Below are 23,164 nucleotides of genomic sequence, written 5' to 3'. Positions count from 1 at the left end.
GAGGACTGTCCAGAGCATGTGGCTGCAGGCGAAGAGGAGGACGGCTCTCAGTGCTGGAAAAAAATAGATTAGCTTCTCTTTGTCACGGGGGGTTGCCCACCTGATGACCCCGCAGACCTGACTGCAATCTCAAGAGGCGTACGCACGTAAAGAAACCAACCGCGATGTAGAGACAAGGCGGTAAAAACAATCTGGATCGACTTATATATGTAAGACACAAAAACAAAATTCACCGTGCTGATCGTCGTCACGCAGCGCTGCCTAAAATCCAGACGGAGCGGCGGCGTCGCTGAGGTTATTTTCTCTTGAAACAGTGAGCTGTGACGGGAAGAAGAACTGGCTCTGTCCGTACACTAAAACAATGTTTTTTTATGTCCTGCTTGTTTCTTTCCCAACATTTGGGGGTAGAATATATGCTTAACAAGAGGGTTACCCTGGCAACCAGAGCCTGTAACGTCAACTGGTGGGCTGCAACGCCATGGGCGAGGAGCGAAGTGTTTCATATGTGGATGGAGCTTTAGATTAGAACGCTTCCTATTGAGTTAATTTAGTTTTTTCTTAAATTGGTGTGAAGGTCAAGGACAGGTGTGGAACAAATAGCAGCTACTTGTAAGACCAGTGGATCCCAGCAGACAATTAACACGGCAAAGTATTTACATGAAGTTGTGTAACAAAGCTTGTTTTGTCTTTTAAATATAACTGGGGACGTCATGTGTCTGTGTTTCACGTGCCACGTTCACACGGGACAAGCAAACTCTGTGTTTTAACTCAAATTTACGATCCATGGTTATGTCTCTTCTACTTTCCGCTTCACTCCACTACATGTCAGAGGAAATTTTAAACTTTTTAACAGCTTTAGTTACTTTTCAAGTTGTAATTGATAACAAAAAATATATATTTTTTAAAAATAAAACATGATATGATTAGACTACTGAACCCGGGGGAGAAATTACGAACGACCTGACAGTATTTAAACTAGCACCACCTTTACGGATGAACGCATTAATGCTTGATTTAATGATTTCATCCGTGAACGGGCAGCGACACCTCGACTTTGCGCCCTAACATCTGTCCAAACCTTGATGTACAGCACATCCTTCATGATTCTTAAGTGACGAGAGGCAGAAAAAAGACACAAATCAAACAAATGTCTTCAAAAAATTAAACCCCACCCCCCAAATCACAGAGAAGCCGATTCGCGCTGGATTAGTATTATCACAGGACGTCTGCGTTACAAGATATAGGGTAGGTAATTTGCGTTTTTTTACAAACTACGGACCTGGCTGATTTGCACGGGATTAAGATCACAGAGGACCTCCTCAATTATTACAAATTAGCAGAGGTCCACAGGTAAAACTAGTCCCGTCTTCAAGCTTTCAGTGTTTTTCTGTGGGATTGGACCCATTAATTTGTATTTTTAGTGTCTGTCCAACTGAGCAACATAGGAAGTCTGGACTTGACAAAGGGTAGGAGTCCTCTGGTTGGTGCCGAATCCAGAGGTGACATTTCTCAATATTTGAGGAAAGGAATAAAAACCCACTCCAAGACTGCTGCCTGGATGTTTTGAGTCGCTGTAACAGCTACCCACTGGCACCTTTTGGCCACTTTCCTGGTCTCAATTTCATTCTACTCTGACAAAAAAGAGTTTATTGCTCAATTTGTTTGTGTAACAGGAAGCGCGTTAGCAACACGGTAGAAGCCCCTCTAGTTGGTGGGTCGGCAACCAATCAGAAAGCCAACAAAGGGTCAGATAGGGATAGACTCCAGGTTTTTATGTTGTTAAAAGTTAGTATGTGCATGTGTCACCGCGTATGAGACGCCCTGACAAACACATGCAGGACAAATAAAGCCTAATACCATAAAGTGCAGCAATGGAACTTGTTGCTTCATGCTGTGGGAGAACGGCAGAGTGAAACTTCCTCCTCCTCCTCCTCCTCCTCACTGTCACTCAGTCAGGTTTCAGATTAAGCTGATCTAGTTAGGATTCCCACCGTGGCATCTGGAACGCCTGTCAAAGCCGCCCGAGCGCTGCGAGTCCAGCATGCAGTGGGGATGAGTGACACTCACTACCATGTCTCATTCTCCTCAGAGACTGTGAACAGTCAATAATTTATCAGGAAGGTATAGTCTCCTACACGAGCAGGAGGCACAGCATAGGTTGGAAACTCTCTCCTTTCCCACCCTTTCCTTCTTTTACCCCCCCTTCCCAATCTCTCTCTCTCTCTATATATATATATATATTGCACCACTTCAATAATTCAAAGTGATATATAAAAGTCAATGAAATTTGCCATACCTCGGGTCATTACGATGCCTGCCAGGGATTTGTGTCGAGCGTGCGCAGGACTGCAGCCGCCCACCAGCGACCGGTACTTCTCCCTCACCAAGTGGAATATTGAATCGGCAAAGTCCTGAAAAACACAATCGCTCCCTTAATTTTCTACCAGACACAAACTGTGGAGACTGACTTGCCAGGTTTAATAACATCGCCATCGTGTGATACTCCCCCCCCCCCCCTTCTCTAATCGGTTCAGGTAACCCAGTGAGTTTCTGGGATGCTGGCCTGAAGTTCGACTTACCTGAAATCAATCAAACGCTTTCTGAACATCACTACAGTGATCTGTTTCAGGTGAGGTGACTTCTTTAACTTGCATGCGTACAGGGGAGAGCAGACCCCTGATGTTCGTCCAAAACAAACACGGTGTATGCTAATGGTTAAGCTGTTCCAAGTGATATAAGCTGTATAGTTTGTATACTATGTTGTTTATTCTGCTTTTCATTCTCGTGTAAAGTTAAAAATCACAGTGGAAAAAAGAAGAAACCTCAGGAAGTAGAACACAGGATATACACACATACAATAGACGAGATTCTGTAAGTACAGAGCGCCCCATACTGCTGTTGTTTAGGCCAGGTTCCTGATGTCTTCATATTGCTTGGTAGCTATGGTGGGCTGCTGAGCGGGCCATACAAGCCATCAGCGTTAGGTTAGCTTATATTTCACAATGTTTGAATTATCCTCTGCTGCTCTGTGGGCCATACAAGCCAGCAGCATTCACTTAGTTCATTTAGATTTCAGGTTAAGCTAGCCAGCAGCATTTGGTTAGCTTATATTTCACAAGGTTTGAGTTAGCGTCTGCTGCTGAGCGGGCCATACAAGCCAGCAGCATTTACTTAGTTCATTTAGATTGTAGGTTAAGCGTCATATCACATGACTATAGGTTTATTAGAGTTTCTCTGTTGGACAGGGCCTCTAAATGTGTTTTGCCTGGGATTTTGGCACAAGGGATTGTAACATCTAATCCTGAATGCCTTCACAGTAGTAAGAATTCCCTCGTAGTAAGTGTCTATATACCAAATTTTACAATATTTAGAATACCTCTTTGATTAATCCCTAATGAATGTTTCAGAGAGCGGGGAGAGGGCACTGATGCCTCACAGCAACAAGGTTCTGGGTTCAAATTCAGGCCGACTGGTTCCTTTCTGTGTGGAGTTTGCATGTTTCCTCCCACCGTCCAAAGACAAATGCTGGTTAGGTTCATTGGTGATTCTAAGTTGTCCGTAGGTGTGAGTGTGAATGGTTGTCTGTCTGTCTCTCTGTGTTAGCCCTGAGATAGACTGGAGACCTGTCCAGGGTGTACCCCGCCTCTCGTCCTATGACAGCTGGGATAGGCTCCAGCCCTCCCGCCGCCACCCTTCACTTGAAACTACCTGGAAGTGTTGGAATTTATAATATAACCATGTTTAAACATTGCAACCATTAACCTTTTATTTGGTAACTTCAGCACATGTTTTAAATTGTGTCCCTGTGCCTCTCAATGAGGTTTAGAAGCATGTGGTTTTCACCCAGCCAATCAGAGAAGAGCAATGAAGCGTTCTCAGGTCAAATGTGGTCTACAAGATCCACCTCTGTATGAACGCTGAGCTTAACTGCTTTATTAGGTACCACGAGGAAGAGGCCTAATGTTGTCTGTCTGAATCTAATGCTCTAAATACATGTTTACATTTGTTTACCACATAAGGGCAAGGAACCATATATGGTAACTTTACTGACCTTGAGTTTTACTCTAGGTTTGAAATTTAGAACTGATAAGTATTTCAATGAGTGCCCTATAAAGGGTTAAACGCCGTCCTCACTGCTTTATCATAAGAAATCAATATTAATTCAACATTACACACTAAATTCAACTTCATCAGAGGAGCGGTGGTCAGAGTTTTATTCACCGTCCTGCTCTGACGCATCCTCCTCCAAATCAACCTCCTCATCCTGGGAAGAACAGATCAAGGCCTGTTTGCTCACTAAATCATGATGTCAGCTGATGAGGTACCACTCTGTCACCACTGTCCCATAAAAAAATACACACAAATACGACCTGACAAAGACTCCCTAAAAGCACCATTTTCATTTTCTACACTTGCAGATCTAAAACCTCAATAGATGCTTGTGAAATTTGACCAGAAACAGCCTCAGCGTACAAAAAGTGTAACATTTTTGTGTATTTTGGTTTCACTCTATGAAAAGTCATCAAATTAAGCTAAAAGAATAACGTTTATGGTATTTTTACTGCTGTCAAATGTCAAAACAGGCAGAATTAGACCTGAACGGTATGTAAGGGATAATTATGATTATATTAAAGTATAGAGAAACCGTTTCCAACGTAACCCTGAACTTATGGATTTCCAGTGGCTCCCAAGTCTCCGCTGACATTATCTGGCCAAGTGGAGTAACTTCCAAACACGTGGTGCAGGTTTAAAACATGTCCCACCGTAGAATTGTTGACTTTAACTGTGTCAAATGAATTGTGACTCATTGGTGTCACAGACGGTCTCTTTTTCCATAATCAAAGAGGATGTCGACACTTGTCCCAGCGCTGTCCCTCGCTCTCTCTCTCTCTGATTGTTTTCTCTCTCTCTGGCTTCAGTGAAGTGGATGAACATGTTGGACGGCGCTTTTACATCCGTTTTTCATTTCCACCACCATCTGCCGTTCGGAGACTGTCTCTGAAAGCCTAAGCTCCCTGTGCAGAGGACGAAAAAAAACTGCTTCCTGTTTCTACTTTGTGCTGCAAAACAAGCTCCGGATTTACTGAATATAAACAGCAAAGTATGAGCAAAAACTACATCGCTCATTCACAATCTAACTCTGCAGCGCTTCTCGCAAGACATCCAGTAAATCCACACCGTCCTACAGATGCTGACAGGCCGTGCGCATCACATTCATTCTAATGCGCTTTACTCTAGTGGTAATTAAGGACTTAGTCTCAGAGCGGCCTCCACGCCAACTGTGGAACATAAACGGATCACCGGGAGATGGCAACAGAGTGGCAGCGGAGAGGGCCTTTTGGACAGATTGAGACCGCAGTAGCTAAAAGGACGTCAACAGATGCCACGGTGACAGACGCACAGAGCGGGAGAGCAGGGGAGAGAGAGAGAGAGATTAACAGTGAAAAAAGACGGAGAGCGTGAACAAATCAGTGAGCATATTGCACATTATAGCCCTCGTCAGGGCTGTGAAATACTCTCACAGTTGGAGCTGGCGGCCGGGGCGACTCGCAGCTTGTGATGCGGGTGGGTGGTGTGTGGGTCCATGTGTATGTATGCACACGCACGTACAGTATGTTGGTCTGACACCGGTGTCAGCCCGGAAGCAGCCCGTATTAAGACGGGAGCACTAACGAGAGGAGGCGAGTCATCACGGGGAATAACTCGGCGCAGAGCTAAGTGACGGGTGTGTGAGGGGTCACGTCTGAGGCGAGTGGAGTTATCTACGACAACAGGAAACCTGAAGGAAGGACAGCTCTTCCTCTTGTGCTGTTTACTTTACGCATGAGCGACTCACGCTGCAAGATGACGACTACTAAAACAGGACTTCTATATTTCCAGTAATTTGCAACTATTTTAACCTTTGCTAGTTTATGATCAGATCAGAGACCGAACAACAAAACTGGAGCGCTGCAGCCAACTTCACAAGAAAGTGCAGTTTTCAAACACTCTCCCAGTTTTTGTTTGACCTTCATGGACGATGTGATAGTTTTAATTTGATAGCAGTAAAAATATTCATCCAGGCGTAAAAGTCTGTGCGTTTCTTTTGATATATATTCGTCATTTTTTTTTTGTCATTTTACAGAACAGGAATAAGTGGTCGAATCGCCAGAGTCGCCTCTGGGAAAAAATTTAATATAGTTGATTACATCTGGCTTTTACCTCTTACATTTGACTATTTGGGACTCTGGGAATACAAAACACTGGTGCAGCTCTCCATATATAATTTTTTTTAAATGGGAAATATTTGTATTAGTTTTACTATATTTCAATTTTCCTTTTATATGTTGATATTTGCAACTTATAATTTCTTTTTTTCAAGTTTCAAATACGGTTCACTGAGCTTGTTTGTGGCTTTTGTTGCAATAAATATTATTTTTTCAATTTGGAATTGGGTGTTTGGGTGTGAATTGGCCGTCAGTGATTTTTATTAAAATCACAGACTTAAATTTTAATATTTTCCCATTAATCTCATTAAATTAGCCTATCCTTTTCATGTTATGGCTTGTCTGTCAGCGTAACTTTGGATTAGAGCTTCTATCCAATCATATGTCATCCGTCATATGTTGCCAGAGTCAAAGAAATCTGCCTGGGCCTTTACAACTAAAACTGCAGGCGGCTGAAGCTTGAAACACATCATAATGATGCTTTTCCTTTAACCAATCATATTTCAAGTCCGTATTCTTGGGCTTTCTCTGTGGCCTACGGTAGCTTCAGCCTCTGATTGGACGGTCAGAAAGCTGCCCCGTTAAAGCCAAGCTAGCGGTTCACGTTCACCTGTTGCGAGCTGCACAACCAAATCGTCCCCATTAACGTTTTGATAGCTGTTTGTTGAACCCACGATGGCGGAAGGAGGAGAGGCTAACTATTTGGTTACAGATTTTCTTAGAAAGTAATTTTCACAATAGACTTTGAAGGAAAAGCTGGATATTTTGAGGAAAGGCTGCCCAACGAGCTAGCTAGCCTGACTCAGCTGGGGAAAATTTTCAACTATGAGCGCTACCCTTGGCTGACAGGCTCAGGGAAGTACTCTAAATGAACTTCTGGCGAGTAAAATGAATTATATTTACATCTTTTCTGTACATTTTTGCCATTTTATTGGGTCGACATTGATGCTTCTGCTGGCTGCAGTGAGTGACAGGGGATTTTTTGAATTGTTCAAAGTGAGTTTCTTGATTTAGTAATGGCATATCTCGCTATATGAGATAACTGTGATGCAACGTCCTGTTTTATTGCGTATCCATATGATGTTGACGGTTTCTGTAGCAGTGGCATAATAACGATTGTATTAAGAGGTGTTTTGAATGAGTTTGGAGGGCATTGGAGGTTTTTATTTTTGGGCCCAGTATGTTAATAAAGTTGGTTTAAGTCAAAATAATAATTATCAGGTCAGATATTGGTGAAGTTCTGCTGAAAACAAAAAGAAGAAAATCACAAATTTGAGCCAAAATCAACAGAAAAATCTCTCTTCTTCCAGGTTGGTGAGAAAATTGTCCTTGTTTAGTTGTTATTCGCTGGATTTCATGAGTCTGTGTTACACAATGTTCTGTTTCTGTTCAGCAGCAGGGAAGGATGTATAAAAAAAAAAAAAAAAAGCCAGGCTTGTTTCTTGTACCTGGAAGTGACATCCAATTAATTCGAACAGAACCCTGCTCGGCTTGGCAGCGTCGGCCGGTGTCGGTCACAGTCTGAACCCCGAGTCAAGTCCTCCATCCCTCCTAAAGGCCTTTTCATTGATGACATTACAGAGGTGAGAGGAGGTGGCAGCTCAGAAAGGCCTCCAGAGCAAAGGTGGAATAGACCCTGGCAAACAGCCCAGCCTCCCTCCTTCTTCCTCGCCTTCCTTTCACCTCTCTGCCGCTTTGTCAATTCACGTTTCCTCTCGTTCTTTTAAAGTCCTTATCTTTTCATTCCTTCCCTTCTCTCCTCCCTCTGTTCACCCCCTTAACCACCCTGTCTCCTCCTCCTCCTCCTCCTCCTCTGTCTCATGCTGGTTCGTGATAGAGGGCAGTGATGTGCCAGGAACAACAAGCCAACCGTGAATCAGAGCCTATAATTTCCTTTGAGTCTGAGTGAGGAAACAACATAATCTACATCGACTGACACGAAAGAAAGAAAAAAAACCCATGTGTGTGTGTCATCCTCCTGCTTACTCACTCCTTCTCTGTTTATATCTATTTCCATACGTCTGTCTGTAGACTTTTCACCAGTCATTGTCCCTACACACACACACACACACACACACCGTCTTTCCTCAGTGGGGGAGTTGAGTGCCACCTCCAGTGTGGGCCTAATGTGGCAGAAAAACGGGGCCAAGGATCTCGCTCCCGAGTCAGACAGAACATCAGCGAGACCTGCCACGCGGCGAGAGCAGGACGGCCGGCTGGCTTCCTCTCGGATGAGCATCAAGGTTAGCGCTTGCCCCGGCACGGCCACGTCTGGGAATACGCCTTTCAGAATCTATTTCAGGTAACTGATGTAAGCGCCGCTCGGAATCCATCTCGGAAAAAAACTGCTGTAGTGGCGGTTGCGCTGCTCGCCCCACCTGGTGTCTTTCCCGCATTAGTTCTGACCAATTTACTTAGCAATTCCTCCGGGCGTCTTCAGCGGGGAGGGGAGGGGAGGAAACAAGCGGCGGCGGTTATTTAGTAAACGCTACAGCTGCAATGGAAGAGATTTACCGCGGCAATATCGCAATCAGCCCAAATCAAGAGGAGGCGCTGGAGTAGAAGAGAGAGAGAGAGCGACATTAAAAGTGATCTGAGGACCTATGACTCCATTTACACTCCGTTTACGATCACAGCTGATCTCTATAAACAGGAGATGGACTCAAATCTGCTGTGAGACACATTTGAGGCAGATGCTGAGAAGATGAGAATACACCCTCCCTTTCCAGACGCATACATGTGTGACTACGTTTATTTCTAGTCGATAGAAATGTGGAAATAGCCACAACAGTGTCTGTCCCCTGTGATAATGGCGTCTGCAAACACACTGAAGTCAGGCCTCAGCTACAGACACATCATACACAGGTGAGCATTGATATACAGTAGGCTCACCATTCAGCTATAGGTTTATAGCTACCAGCTGTCATGGCTACCTGTCACCTGTACGTTTGTTACCATAGAGGATGTTTTGTGCAAACAAAAACTTCACCTGGATTGAAAAGAGACTGCAGTCAGTTTTGTGATTTGACCAAAATAGATGCATTATGTAAATATGAAGTTAATTTAGCTGAAGACAAAATAAAATTCTGCATTTATTCATATGAAAAATGTTAACCCATTCACTTGGAGTCACGTTATAGATGATAAATGTTCTCTAGCTAGTTGTTAACTTTGTCCGTCTCCTGTTTGGTGTTGGACAAGCAGCTTAAAGCGAGTTGATAAAACCTAAAACTTTAAAGATGCAGGCTGAAAAACCAAAACAATAGGCTAAAAGACACTTTGCATACAGCGATCAGCCACAACATTAAAACCACTGACAGGAGAAGTGAATAACATTGACCATCTTGTGACAATTCAGTGTTCTGGAGGGAAACTTTTGGACCTGGCATTCATTCATTCGTGTGGATGTTACCTAGACATGTAGCACCCACCTAGACCAGACCAGCCCCCCCCACCCCATAGCAATGACACTCCTTGATGGCAGCAACAAAAACGGTTCAGGAACAACTAAAAAAAACAAAAAAACATGAAGAACAGCACAAGGTGTTGACCTGGCCTCCAAATTCACTAGATCCCAAACTGATCAAGTATCTGTGGGATGATCCACAAAAGCCCCTCCCCTCAAAGGCCCCCCAACTAACTATATTCTGTTGCTAGACACCACAGGACACCCTCAGAAGGCCCATGTCCATTCTCTGATGAGTTATAACTATTTTGGAGGCACAAGGGAGACCTACACAATATTAGGAAGGCTCAGGTTTTTTTCCACTATGAGCAAATACACAGTCATGTGATCATATGTTAATATCAAAAAGGTTTATGGTAACAGCTTTAAGTTAAAAACTAAACATGAGACTGGAAAACCTAAAACTGAAGCCGAAACCCTTGAAGGTACTGCTGACATACTTTCACCTGCCCGTCCACCTCTCCCTGCCTCCTCCCTCCATCCCCAACTGCTTCCCGCATGTAAACACTTGGCCATCTTCCTCCGAGGTAATGTGGAATGTCACCAACAATCCTCCTGCTGCCTTCCCTCTCAAGTCAATATTGTGCCAGAAACACAAAATGTCAACAGGGAAATTTTCTCCGCTGCTGCTTGACCTAGAAGTCTGCACACGCCGGCTGCGGATGGCGGAATGTGTGTGTTGCGAGGCAGGGGGAAAAAAATAAAAAAAAAAAAATAAATAAAAAAAAACCTCAACTGTATAATTTATTGTTTATCGCCTTGGCCCCGCAGACGGAAATAATGACAGAAGACTCCAGATTCATCACTGATTGCGTTTTAAGGCCTTCCATAACGCTCTCCATATGTTTCCACACATTGTACCACAGTTAATCTGGTGAAACGTGGAGTGTAAAACTGAAGGCGGAGTGTGTGTGTGTGTGTGTGTCCGTGTGTGGCACTTTCCTCCATGAACATCCCCGCATGATTTTACCCCACCCTCAGGGGAAAAACACACACACACACACTTCAGCCCACCACCTTATCACCCGCCTGCAGAGCGGCCGCGGCGGCATAAAAATGGGGCCACGTCTTATATTTCTTTATAGAGGTATTTAACAATTCATTCTCCCGAGTTTTAATAGTGTCTGCCCTCTGCCTGGAAACACCCCCGCACCTCCACCTCCACCTCCACCAGCAGCCCAGCCTTCCCTAACTCCCCGTCCCTCTCGCCTGCCGCCGAGCACGAGGCTTTTGAAAATGGATATCTATTCATTTGGTGGAAACGACCGCCTCTGGGGGCTTTTTTAGATTCTCAAAAAGCCAGACTCCTCGCGGCGAGACAGATTTCCCTCTTGTTTGCTCTCCGTGTGACACGCAGCATCACTCTCGCTCCTAAATCTTCAGCCCTTTCTCTCTCGCCGTCCTCCAGATCTGCATCTTAAGAGGAAATAAAAACCCAAAACATCATTTGTGCAGTCTCCGTTTCAGCGGTTGTTCTGCTGTCTCGACTTCTGTTGACACGCGACAACAACAAAGTGCAACCCAGAGAAGTTGAGCTGTGTACAAATTTCTACACACCTCCTGCACCTCGCCTCCAACCAGATCCAACCTTTTCTTGCGCTATGACCAGATGGCCCTGCAGCCCGTGGAAAAGATTTAACTCAAACTTTTTTCGTCTGAACAGCGGGGCCTTGTCAGTCAGATCGGGCAGCTGGGCTGCACCGTGCACAAGTCGTCATCATAACAAGAGTTTTTCTTTCAAACCACATGCTTGATGTTAGCGATTGAGAACAAAGGCACATGAAGGAGCCAGAGGATAGAGAGAGAGAGAGAGCAAGAGAGAGAGAGGGTGACAGAGATTGATCTGCCTTCGCCACAGCTCACCCCACCCTCCGTCCCCAGTGTGGGTGAGAGAGGGGGAAGATGTGATGCAGCGCCACAGGTTTCCAACAGCAAAGCAGAGCTCAAGCGGAGGCTCCTCATTAGGCCAAAAAAAAGGTGGAAACCAAGATGACAAGCCTGGTGCGTGTGGTAAGGATCAGAGTCGAGGATGAGGCTACCACAAGAATGGTAGCCTCAAAAAAACCAAGGACACTACTTCCTAGTGAGCACGCTGAACATAGAAGTGGTTCATTATTTCTTTGATGGTATCCACTGGGGGCGGCAATCAATCCCCACGTCCCAGTTCTACTGTACCGTCAGGATTCATCCCAGCTGTACAGCAAAATCATGACAAAGGCGAGAGGCTACTTTGAATATTCAAGGAGACTTAAAGCCGTGACAGCAGCATCAGATGGTCCATCTATTTCAAGTATTTTAACTCAATGGACTGGACTGCACATTGGGTCTGAATTGTCAAATAGTTTCAGGCTTAAAAAGCTAAATAGCTATTAGATGGATCGCACATTTAGGCTCCACAGAGGAAGAATCCAACAACTTTTACTCTACTTCTAGCTCAACCAACAGATTATTTTCCACATATTTAGTAAAATGTCTTGACAACTATTGAGTAGACTGAGGTGAAATTTGGTGCACACGTTTATGTTCCTCTCGGGATGTATTTTTATAGCTCTGGTGATCCATGCCGCTTTGCCATCATCATGTAAAGCTCGTGCAATATTTTGTTTCCTGAACAAATACCTGCAAAACGAAATGACAATCCCTTCAGCCTCAGGGTGTTTTAGTGCCAGTGTGCAAGAATGTGATTTCGACACTCAGATACTCTTATCTGAAATCACGCTGGAAACCCAAGAATCTCTGCAGCTCTTTCTCAGGTTGTCATCTCCTGAACAGTATCTCAGAAAACAATCAGACATTTTAACCACAATAACTGCCAGAATATACACAAATAGGTCAGACATGTTTTATCTGTGCGGAGAATGAGAACAAGTAAAAGGAAACTCTGCAACCCAAACTTTGGTCACAGCTAATTTCATACGTCCCCTGATTGGTTGCATCTGCTCAAGGCCACTAATGCTCTTAAGCCTAAATCCAAACATTAATTTGGGAAATGAAACCCCTACGTTCAATCCAAAACGAACCGGAGCTACTGAATCGTAACCACCGACCGCAGATGTTGAGCGCGACCGACTCTGAAACTCGTTATCAATCTAAATTCTCCTCATCTGATCAAACAAGCCCGGCCAGTCCCGACAACATAGGCGCTATCAGCGCTGGGCCCATCTGTGGCGCCAGGTTTGCTGTGGTTGTAATCTGGTAACCGTGCATGCCAGGTCCCTGAATGCCCTTCAACAGAGCCCCCCCCCCCCCTTCTGAAAAGTTTTCTGCAGTTCATACGAGTTCTCCGTCTCAGAGAGACAACGGCGTCTTTGCAGCGTTTATTCAAATGAGCCTTCGGATGAATCGGCTGCAGGTTTTAAAAGCAGACGTTAGCCAGGGGACCAAATATTAATCAAGAGTGTCTGATATGAGACTTATCACAGGTAAGACCACGAATGAAAATAAGGAGTTCAATTAATCAGTACTTTGACTCCAGATTTATCTACTATTTATATGTCATTTCTAAATAAAATAAATGCATTTTGGCTAAACGTGTTCAATGTGTCATTTTACAGTTTAAAACTTTTACCTTTTTAATAACCTGGTGCAGCCAGATTCTTATCAGAATATGAGTCTGCACGCCATTGGATAGTCTTACAACCAATCAGAGGCTTCATTACATTGCTGCTACTGTTCTGACCCATCACCGTATTAAACCTGCCCAAATGATTTGATTGGCTGTGCAGATCTTTGCCAAAGCATAATCATTTCCCAACGGAGAGACTCCAGGCCAACACAAGAATATTCTGGATGTACTGTTCCTGGGGCAGGGCCAGTACATCCAGAACCTGGTCATTCAGTATATTCAGGTAGTCAGCTGACCTCATTCTTTGGGCAACATAATGTTGCTGAACCTAGACCTGAGCAACTGCAGCAACCCCAGATCATAGCACTGCCCCCACAGGCTTGTACAGTAGACACTAGGCATGATGGGTGCATCACTTCATCTGCCTCTCTTCTTACCCTGATGCCCCCATCACTCTGGAACAGGGTAAATCTGGACTCATCAGACAACATGACCTTCTCCCATTGCTCCAGAGTCTCTATTCAGTCCCAATGCGTTGAGTTCCTTTCACATTGTACGTGTAGAAATGCTCTTACTTTCACTATATTTTCACTATTAAACATAGCCCTTTAATATTGCGTTGGATGGTTCATAACCCAATTTTAGTTTCTACAATCTCCTTAGATGTTTTCTCTGCTTGATGCATGCCAGTGATATGACCCTTCTCAAACAGACTAACATCTTCTCCACGACCACGGGATATGTCTTTAGACATGGTTGTTTAAGAAATGAGAAGCTACTCATTGCATCAGTTGGGGTTAAATAACTTGTTGCCAGCTGAAAGATAATATGAGGCTCCTATCCAATAAATATCTGGTCCATGCGTTGAGGAGGGAGGTTCACACTGCATGAACACTTTCGCACATTACATGCATTCGTCTGCAACTCCAGCAGATAGCATGAATGTGTTTTGATAATGATTCAAATCAAATCTGCAGGTGCAAAAGCTTTATAATTCTGCCCAGAAGGTATTTTCTCTCTCTGGAAACAGGAAGTCTGCTCAGCTATAAAAAGACACAATCTGATAGAGTGCTATACGATATTGCGTATCAAACTTAATATCTCTAATTTTTAGATTGGATTACATTAAGCAATAATTACTGTAATTATCCTCAGAGAGAAATTGGAAATGCAATTAGGTTTCCGCCATTTGACAGATTATTTTATGGCTCTTTTAGTTTATGAGTGTTCACAGAGTAGACTAACACCTTCTACCTCAGTGTGTCTTTGACATATGCACAGGGCAGAGGAGACGACAGAGAACGAGAGGAGAGAAAAGAGAGCGGTTCAGGGTGACGACGGATGGAGCGGGTCTAAGTCGTTTCGGTATGAATCCCCTCTGATTAACCTCCACGGCGGAGATAAAAGCAAGAGATATGCCTGAAACGACTTAATAATGTCAAGCACAGTGTAAAACACACACCGCCGGCTTTATACATTATGCACCGAGGGCCAGCAGAGGGACTCCTGCGAAAAGATAACATGACCAACCCCCGAGAGATATGGAGAGGAGATGGAAGAGAGAAGAAACGAGAGAGAGAGAGAGGAGACAAGGAGGCAGGCAAAAAAAAAAAAAAGAGTCTGGATGGAGACAGAGGAGGAAATGAGAGGGTCAGCCATGAGGATTTAACAAGAGTCTATCATCTACAGTACATAGTTGACTAAGGGAGGGTGGTGGAGGAGGAGGAGGAGGAGGAGGAGGAGGAGGAGGAGGAGGCCACTCCAAGGGCCCCTGAGGGCTGTTCACACAACTCCCATTAATTTGCCCATGATTCAGCAGAGAGAGGGAGAAAGAGACCGAGAGAGATCAGGCTCTTCGCTGCAACGTTCAGACGGGGGAAGTTTTATATGTACGTGATACGGAATAATTTAAGACTTGTAACAGCAGCGAACAGTGCTCCCGCCTCAGAGATTTATTAGCCACTTTGAAATTATGAAGTCAAGTTAAGTGCTTACCAACTGCAACTAATTGTCACAGGAAAGAAAAAAAAAAAATAAAAATCAATAGTTGTGAATACTGGGGGATTTTACAGTATGTGTTAATAGCTCTTTGACAGCTGCCATGTTTTGACATCGTTACATTCATTCATTCATCTTCTGTAACCGCTTGTTCCTGTTAAGGGTCGCGGGGGGCTGGACCCTATCCCAGCTGTCATTGGGCGAGAGGCGGGGTACACCCTGGACAGGTCTCCAGTCTATCACAGGGCTAACACAGAGAGACAGAGACAACTATTCACACTCACACCTACGACCAGTTTAGAATCACCAATGAACCTAATGAGCATGTCTTTGGACGGTGGGAGGAAGCCGGAGTACCTGGAGAGAACCCACGCAGACACAGGGAGAACATGCTCCACACAGAAAGGCCCAGTCGACCCATGGTTTCGAACACGGGACCTTCTCCCTGTGAGGCATCAGTGCTAACCACCTCGCCACCTCACCACCCCGACATCATTACAAACCAAGAGAATTAGGTTGGAAAGAGGCTGAAGGTCTCCACAGACGCTATAGGACAAAATATCAGGCCTGACTTCATGTGGGCATTAGAAAGTCTGTCATATATTTTAAACCTTCCCTTTTAACTACAACTTCAAGTATTATAGACCAGGCCTTAACTGATGCGAGGAAGTTCTTGGTAGGTGGGATGTGAGGGAAATGGATGCGGGGATGAGAGGGGTCAAAGGGAAGGGAGGAAAGGGGGCTGAATGTGGAGATGGATGATGGTGGAGGAACCCAGGGAGTGAAACTCAGTGACAGTGGGGTTGAGAACTGAGACGAACAGAGAGGGTTAGGACACACCTTTATAGGTAAGCGTGGGAAATGGAATGACATAGAACTGTTATTTGTGGAAATGTCTTAAATAAATTAGTTTTTATCACAGCAAAGAGTGTAATCTGAGAGAAGAAGACATGTACAAGTGGCTTATTGCATGTCGTGGTATATACCATTGACATGCCTCAGCATACTTGTGGCATGCAGTGGTATACTGATGGCATGGGTGCAAGAATGCTGTGGCATGCCACTGATATATGCCACAACGTGCTATAAGTATACTTTACGATTTTGGCGCTACTGCATAAGCAAGCCAAAATCTGTGGATGAATATTTAGGCTGATTTTACGCAGGCCGATTGGAGCAAAGATGGCAAATACATCAAGATACAGATCCCTAACACAGTTACAACATAAAGTGGACATTCAATTAATTTTATTTCTTAATTTCAGACTTGAAAACAAACTTCTCAGGACTCACTGATGTAAAAACCTCTTTCTGAATCAGATTTAGATATCCGTGGAAAACTAAACTCACTGAAATCCAGGTGGGTTGTCGGATTCTTCAAAATCACCTTCACAGGCCAGCCGCCAACAGAGAGCAAACAGCACTCTTTCGTAACAGAGATGTGGGACACAAAGTTTTTACTAACAGTCACATGTCAGCATGACGTATCCCAGTTTCATCAGTCTAACTCTATTCTCAATCTACCAACTGAGACTTTCTGTCTGGATTCTGTAATATTTGAGGCCAGACAGAGCAAATCCACAGAAATGGCAACAGCAAAACTGTGTTTGCTGCTTTGAGGGGTGGAGAGGCTGCAGCAGCCGCTTTGAAACATTTAAGGGGGACGGTGGGTTCTAGCATCGGCTTTCATGTCTTGAAAGAGCCGAGCCATTCAAATGGCTCCTCTGAAGCGCTGCGATGGCTCCCACCAAAGGCCGATTGCGTCGGACCTCCGCCCAGGCGCGACGGCCGCGCCGCCATCTCTGCTGCTCTTGAAGATACTGCCGTGGCTCTTTTTGGTGGGCTCGACCCTGGCAATCAGCGAGACTTCAAAAAACCTCCCGGCGCCACCCTTTGAACGGTAACCGTGAACGTCTGTTGCCAAGCGCCGCGGAGATTAGAGACGCAGAAGAAGGGGAGGGGAAACACTGGTGCTTTCAGATGCTTTCTGTCAAGCAATGCCTGTAGCACATTGTACTGTCAAGGGTGCAACGTGCTGCTATTGCCACTGCAGAATGCGACGAATTTACACAAATGCAACAACGTGCACTGTCTTTGAACAGCACTGAACAACGCCAACAGAAGAACCAGGGTACACCAGATCTAAGCATCTGCTTCCACTTGGTTTGTTTGTGTTTGAGCACAAGACCGTATAACTTATTTAGCTGTACTTTCTTTTGCAGTGTTGGCGAGTCCATTTGCTTCTGAAGGAGTAATTTATCCAGAGGCCTTCCCTCTGCTGGTGACTAAGTGTAGACCAGACTCTGTGTGTCATGTCTGTGGGTGCTGCTGCGGCCAAGAGGCCCTAGAGCCAGCCATACATCATCAGATATTGATACGCTTCCACCGCGGCGCCACGGCTTGACATTTGATTCATAGCTCTGGGTGCTCTTTCTGAATTCCTAACAGTCAACAAGGGATCACGGGAAAATGTCAATGTTGTGCTGGTTTGGGGCGCCTCACAGACATGACGGATGTAGGTAAAAAAAAATAACGGAACCGGACGGGACAGGTAGCTAACTTTGTCTTGTGCGAACAGGCCTTTCGGTTCTGATTCAAATTAAAGCCACGGGCAAAAAGGAAATACGTTGAAACCAAATTTTAAATTAATTTTCATCAGATTTGGACCAAGAACTTTCTGGAAAGTCCAATGTTTTTATCCAATCAATGCAAAAACGACATATGTTTAAGGTTTGGGAAAGACTGATTTGGTTTGAGGAGCAGTTAGAGATTAGAGCAATTAACACCTTCAGTTAAATTTAGGGAAAGATCATGTTTACAGTTAATAAAAGTTCACACCTTGTTACATAGAGAGCCCACGTTGTAATCTGATGTAAATCACCAGATGTGAAATCCTTCAGTTCTGATGTAAATCCCTAAAAACACAAGGCTGCGTGATTCTTTTCGGTTCGGTATTAACAACGTTTGCTCTTCACATACATTTACACGAGGCTTCTTCGTCACCATGACTACAAATGAGGACATCAAATATATCAGTAGGATCCAGCATGGAGGCTTTTTTCCTTTAGCGTGAATCTTCTTTCTTGCATTAACTGCTTTCACACAGCTCTGGTGAGCCACACTGAGCCACTGTATATATTTATATGTACACCATATGTGTGTGCTGACAGGTAGTTGACGGAGGAAGGTGACGGAAGAACAGGAAGCCTGACAACATTTCTTCTTCTTTCACACACGTACGAGTTCTTAAAAAATGTGAGATGCATAAATCATCTGTACGACTTAATTTAATGTGGCGACGCTTTCTTCTTCTTCTGTTATTTATACTTTGAAGCTTTGCATCCCGTAAAATCTGCTTTAACACGGTATGTTTTGTAGTTTGTAACACCACCAAACATACATGTTAATGATTATTCTCAAACAACTCGAGGCTGTATGTATAGATACTGTATATACATCGATCAGGCATAACATTATGACCACCTTGTGCCTTGATCAGTTTGGGATCTAATGAATTTGGAGGCCAGGTCAACACCTTGTGCTGTTCTTCATGTTTTTTTGAGTTGTTCCTGAAGTGTTTTAGGGCTGCATCCTGCTGGGGATGGCTGCTGCCATTAAGGAGTGTCATTGCTATGGGGTGGGGGTGTCTGGTCTGGTCTAGGTGGGTGCTACATGTCTAAGTAACATCCACATGAATGAATGCCAGGTCCAAAAGTCTCCCAGCAGAACATTGAATTGTCACAAGATGGTCGATGTTATTTACTTCTCCTGACAGTGGTTTTAATGTTGTGGCTGACCGGTGTATATACTGTATACTGTATATACTGTACTGTAATTGAGAAGGCTATATAGGTGCTTCCTCAACATCCAGGCCTATGCACTGTTGGAGGTTTTGTCCTGCGGTTCAGAGATCAACGCTGGGTTAAACCCACGACATCAGGTTTCTCTTATTACCACGTTTCAGCTGGGACTGACAGATGTCCACCTTTCGGGTCCCCACTTAATGAACGGATGTCAAACAGCGCCGCTCAGCTGACGTGCTGGAGAAATCTGAGGTTTTCTCCCGACAACGGCGACACGGTGTGTTTATCCCGCAGACAGTAGCTGTAAGTTTACACCTGGCCTTTGGAGAAAACAGCGCTGCTCTTTTCTGCACTGATGAATGTGGCTTCTAACAAACATCCCCTGACAGGAGAGGCTTAAACAGAGCATGATCCCTCTCACCGCATGTGCGCACACACACACACACACACACAGATCTTGCGCGACACAATATAATACACACTTCACAGCCCGCGGATGAAATGAATGCAAATAACCCGCATGAGAAAACCTTGTGAGTGTGCCAGAGAAATCAGTCTGAGGCCCCTTTGCTCTTTTAACATTTACTAAAAATCCATCAGGTGACGTTTGCAGAGTAAGCAGAACTCCAGATAGACTCTGGCACATGCTCTCTTTCGTCACCTTTTCTTTCCTTTCCGCCAAAACCTTTCAAGAGAGCGCGCACACACACACACACACACTTCATATGCTCCTGCGACAGGCCAGCAGGGAGAGCCGGAGAGGCGTGACAATAGACTGAAAGGAGAGTCAATATCCAGCTGAGGAGGGAAAAAAAAGACAAAGAACACTGAAGACATATACCTATTGTGCACGTTTTACTTGGAAGTCGATGCTTCTGTTTGAAAATGTAAATTCACACACCACCGCTCCGCTCTGCACTGTCTCATGCATCAGACGGCCTCTCTAATGAATGCGTAACAAGCTACTAAACACTGTACAGGAGATTTAACAAGCTGTATTCCTCTCTTTCATGTTTTTATTTTTTCCTCCCTCCTCTGCAGGACATGTTACGCACGCCTTTTCTCTACGCTAGAGAGCGAGGTGAGGAGTGGGCACAAAGAGAAACAGGGACAAACGACCTTAAGACGGCGAGATCACCGTCTCTCCACCTCCGCGAGCCGCGAACGCGTCGCCCTCAACTGCCGGTTAGGTTGGGTTAAGCTTTAATAACAGTACTGAGAGGAGGCGCTTGAATGTCAGCCGTGCCGGAGGAGCGTGGCGGCATCCTTCCCGCACAACGGCCCCGAACAAGCCCGAGAGCTGTAAATGCGTTTCTATAAAGTGGTTGAGAGGAAACGGTGCTTGACACGGAGGTTCTTGTAAAAGGAGACACAAAGAGAAAGAAACTGACAGAGGTGGAGGAAGGTAGAGTGTGCATGTCTCTGGATGACAGCACAGCAGAGGAGGAGGAGGAGGAAGAAGAACTCAGGTCTTCCTAGAAATAGTAGCAACAACACACTGTAAAAAATACCACATACAAATAAAGTCTGAGTATAATAATGAAACCTGCAAATGTCTTGGTTTTATCCAACCAACAGTGAGATCCTGATTGAAATAACAAGTTTATATATGAAAAGTATAAATTTCTTTCAAATTATTAAAGATTTTGGACGAAAAAAAAAATTACGATAGTTACCAGATCAGTCAAGCAATAAATGAACTGACTAATCCTTTTACCATCATTTTCTATAAGCTACTGTAAAGCATTGTGTGCACATATTCTTATAAAGTGAGCTGTCAGGTAAATGCACTAAAGGAAAAATACACTGAAGAATAAAACAGCATGAAAAGAAAATGGTCAAGTAAATTGCTTGAAATGTGTAATGTATACTTAGTAGTACTTGGGACTGCAGGAAATGACACAGTTCCTGTTACTGCCCACTTTTTTGTCTGCAGGAACAAAGATCGGTCATAGTTCTTAGAACTTATGTCGGTTCTTTTTTTTTCTTTAGCTCTTATTTCAAGATAGGTACTCGAACAGGACAAGAACCTTTAGTGAAGTAAGTGTACAGTGATTGATTGGCGTGAGTGTGAATGGTTGTCTCTCTCTCTGTGTTAGCCCTGCGATAGACTGGAGACCTGTCCAGAGTGGGATAGGCTCCAGCCCCCCGGTGACCCTCCAGAGGACAAGCACTGTTGTATAAACTTTGGTAAAACACTGGCTAAAAAACCTTAATGAACCCACAGTGAAGTCTTTATCAATCATATGTGTAACGTCAGAGCAAAGCCAGAGCAACTTTCTTCCCCCGCAAATGTTTTATGTCGGAAAACTGGTCTGGAGTCTCTCCGTTAGGGACTGATTATGCTCCAGCGAAGGTCTGCCGGGCCCCGATCAAATCATTGAGCACCTGAGCAGTGTGGAGTTCATATATTCATTCATCTTCTATAACCGTTTGTCCTGTGAAGGGTCGCGAGAGGCGGGGTACACCTTGGACAGGTCTCCAGTCTATCACAGGGCTAACACAGAGAGACAGACACACTCACACCTACGGTCAATTTAGAATCACCAACGAACCTAACGAGCATGTCTTTGGACGGTGGGAGGAAGCTGGTGCCAGAGCTGAACTTCTTTAAAATAAAATGACTATGATTGGTTGTAGGACTGTCCTGTCGCATGCAGGGGACAGCTAGCCTAGAATCTAGACGCGCCCCTAGCGGCAGCAAATTACATTTGCTTCCAGGGTCAGTCTAGTTACTCTCCGTTGACTTGAGATTTCGAAAAATCCAAGATGGACCGGGTGATTCACGAGTCGGTGGGCGGGGTTAACATGATGACGACTGACCTGCGACCATAAGTTCCGTGAATTACGCGTGAATTCCCCCATCCTGCTAGAACTACCAGAGCGATGGCTGCTGCTAGCGAACAACTTTCTTTCGAATCGGCTTTGGCCGCCACTCTGAAAGACTTGAAGTTAAGCTTTTCTTCTTTCAAGGAACTCTCTTTTCCGTCGCTCTGACTACGTCACCTTCTTCGTTGCTCTGATTGGTTGTAGCGCTATCCTATTGCGTGGAGAGGGAGTTTGAAAGACAACTGTTTATCCCACCCCTCCGGTTGAGCCCTGTCTATGGAGAGTGCCCAGACCCTACATTTAATGTGGGTCTGGCTCGTCAGGCTAGGGGACAGCTGCATCTGATAAAAATTGAGTGTGTTCTGATATTCTGACTAATTTCTCATGGTGTATTTCTAAGTACAGTAGCTTGAACGGACGTTCTTCTATGTACGCAATCCTCTAACCTATATTGTTTCTGAAGGCACAGGACACACTGTAAACAATAAAAATTTTCTCCTGCCCATATAACACACACATCATGCAGCCGTTTTAATTTAAAAGAATCACCAGATTTGGAGATTAAACAGTCATGCTGTGGCAACATCTGACTAATCCTTTATGTTGCTTTGCTCCTTTTAATTCTTTCCCTCTGTTTTAGTTTTATCAATCGGTTAACGGGTTTCAACTCCACTGTCATATCCTGTGTTGCACATACTGCACAACACACCACTGACTTGCTTTAAGCATAGTGACTTTTCATGCTGAAATCTCTCCTTGTTAAACCAAGTGCGTCTGCGTGCGGCTGTGTCGTTTCATTTCTCCATCAGCGGGAGCGGCGCCGGTTCATCATCCCGCGCGGGAGTGTGCGATACAGGCCCCGAAATTCAGCCGGGATGCGGAGACGGGAAACGGGGCAATGGGAATGGATTTGTTATGTACCTGCTGACGCACAAACCGGGTGCTGAAGCAACGGTGGAAATGTATTAAAAGTCAGAGTGTGTGCATTCTTCACTTGCGGTGTAAAGTTATGTGCAAATGCGAGGACAACTCTGCCGACACTATTAGTTATTCATCATCTTTTTCTTTTTTTAACACAATGTGTTGGATAAGTGCAGCCAGCTGGGTCAAACTTCTTCCGAGTTTAAAAGCTTAAAAAGTGGAAACTTTTCCTTCAGCTTCTGACAAAAGCATATGATAACTATTCATGCTGTGAGCCGTGGATTTTTTTCTTTCCATGTAGCACAATGTGTCGGAGCTTTATCGCCGCTCTGCGCAGCCAATCGAACGGCTAATCAGCCCATCTAACCAGGAGACT

The 23,164-nt window shown here is 44.5% G+C and overlaps 1 protein-coding gene across 1 annotated transcript in view; it reads right to left on the bottom strand.

Annotated features, from left to right (window-relative positions):
* adarb2 (adenosine deaminase RNA specific B2 (inactive)) overlaps positions 1–23,164 on the bottom strand; it is a gene marked incomplete at both ends in the record, with an annotated part of 187,748 nt that overhangs the window by 28,037 nt on the left and 136,547 nt on the right. Inside the window, one exon of the mRNA XM_084565603.1 lies at positions 2,297–2,411. Coding sequence (XP_084421729.1) covers positions 2,297–2,411 — 115 coding nt within the window. The remainder of the gene's footprint in view (positions 1–2,296; positions 2,412–23,164) is intronic.

Source organism: Chelon labrosus (assembly GCF_963514085.1).
Source record: "Chelon labrosus genome assembly, chromosome: 18".
Classification (NCBI taxonomy): domain Eukaryota; kingdom Metazoa; phylum Chordata; class Actinopteri; order Mugiliformes; family Mugilidae; genus Chelon; species Chelon labrosus.
The sequence above is the reverse complement of the archived record's forward strand: the minus strand, read 5'-3'. Positions and strand labels throughout refer to the sequence as shown.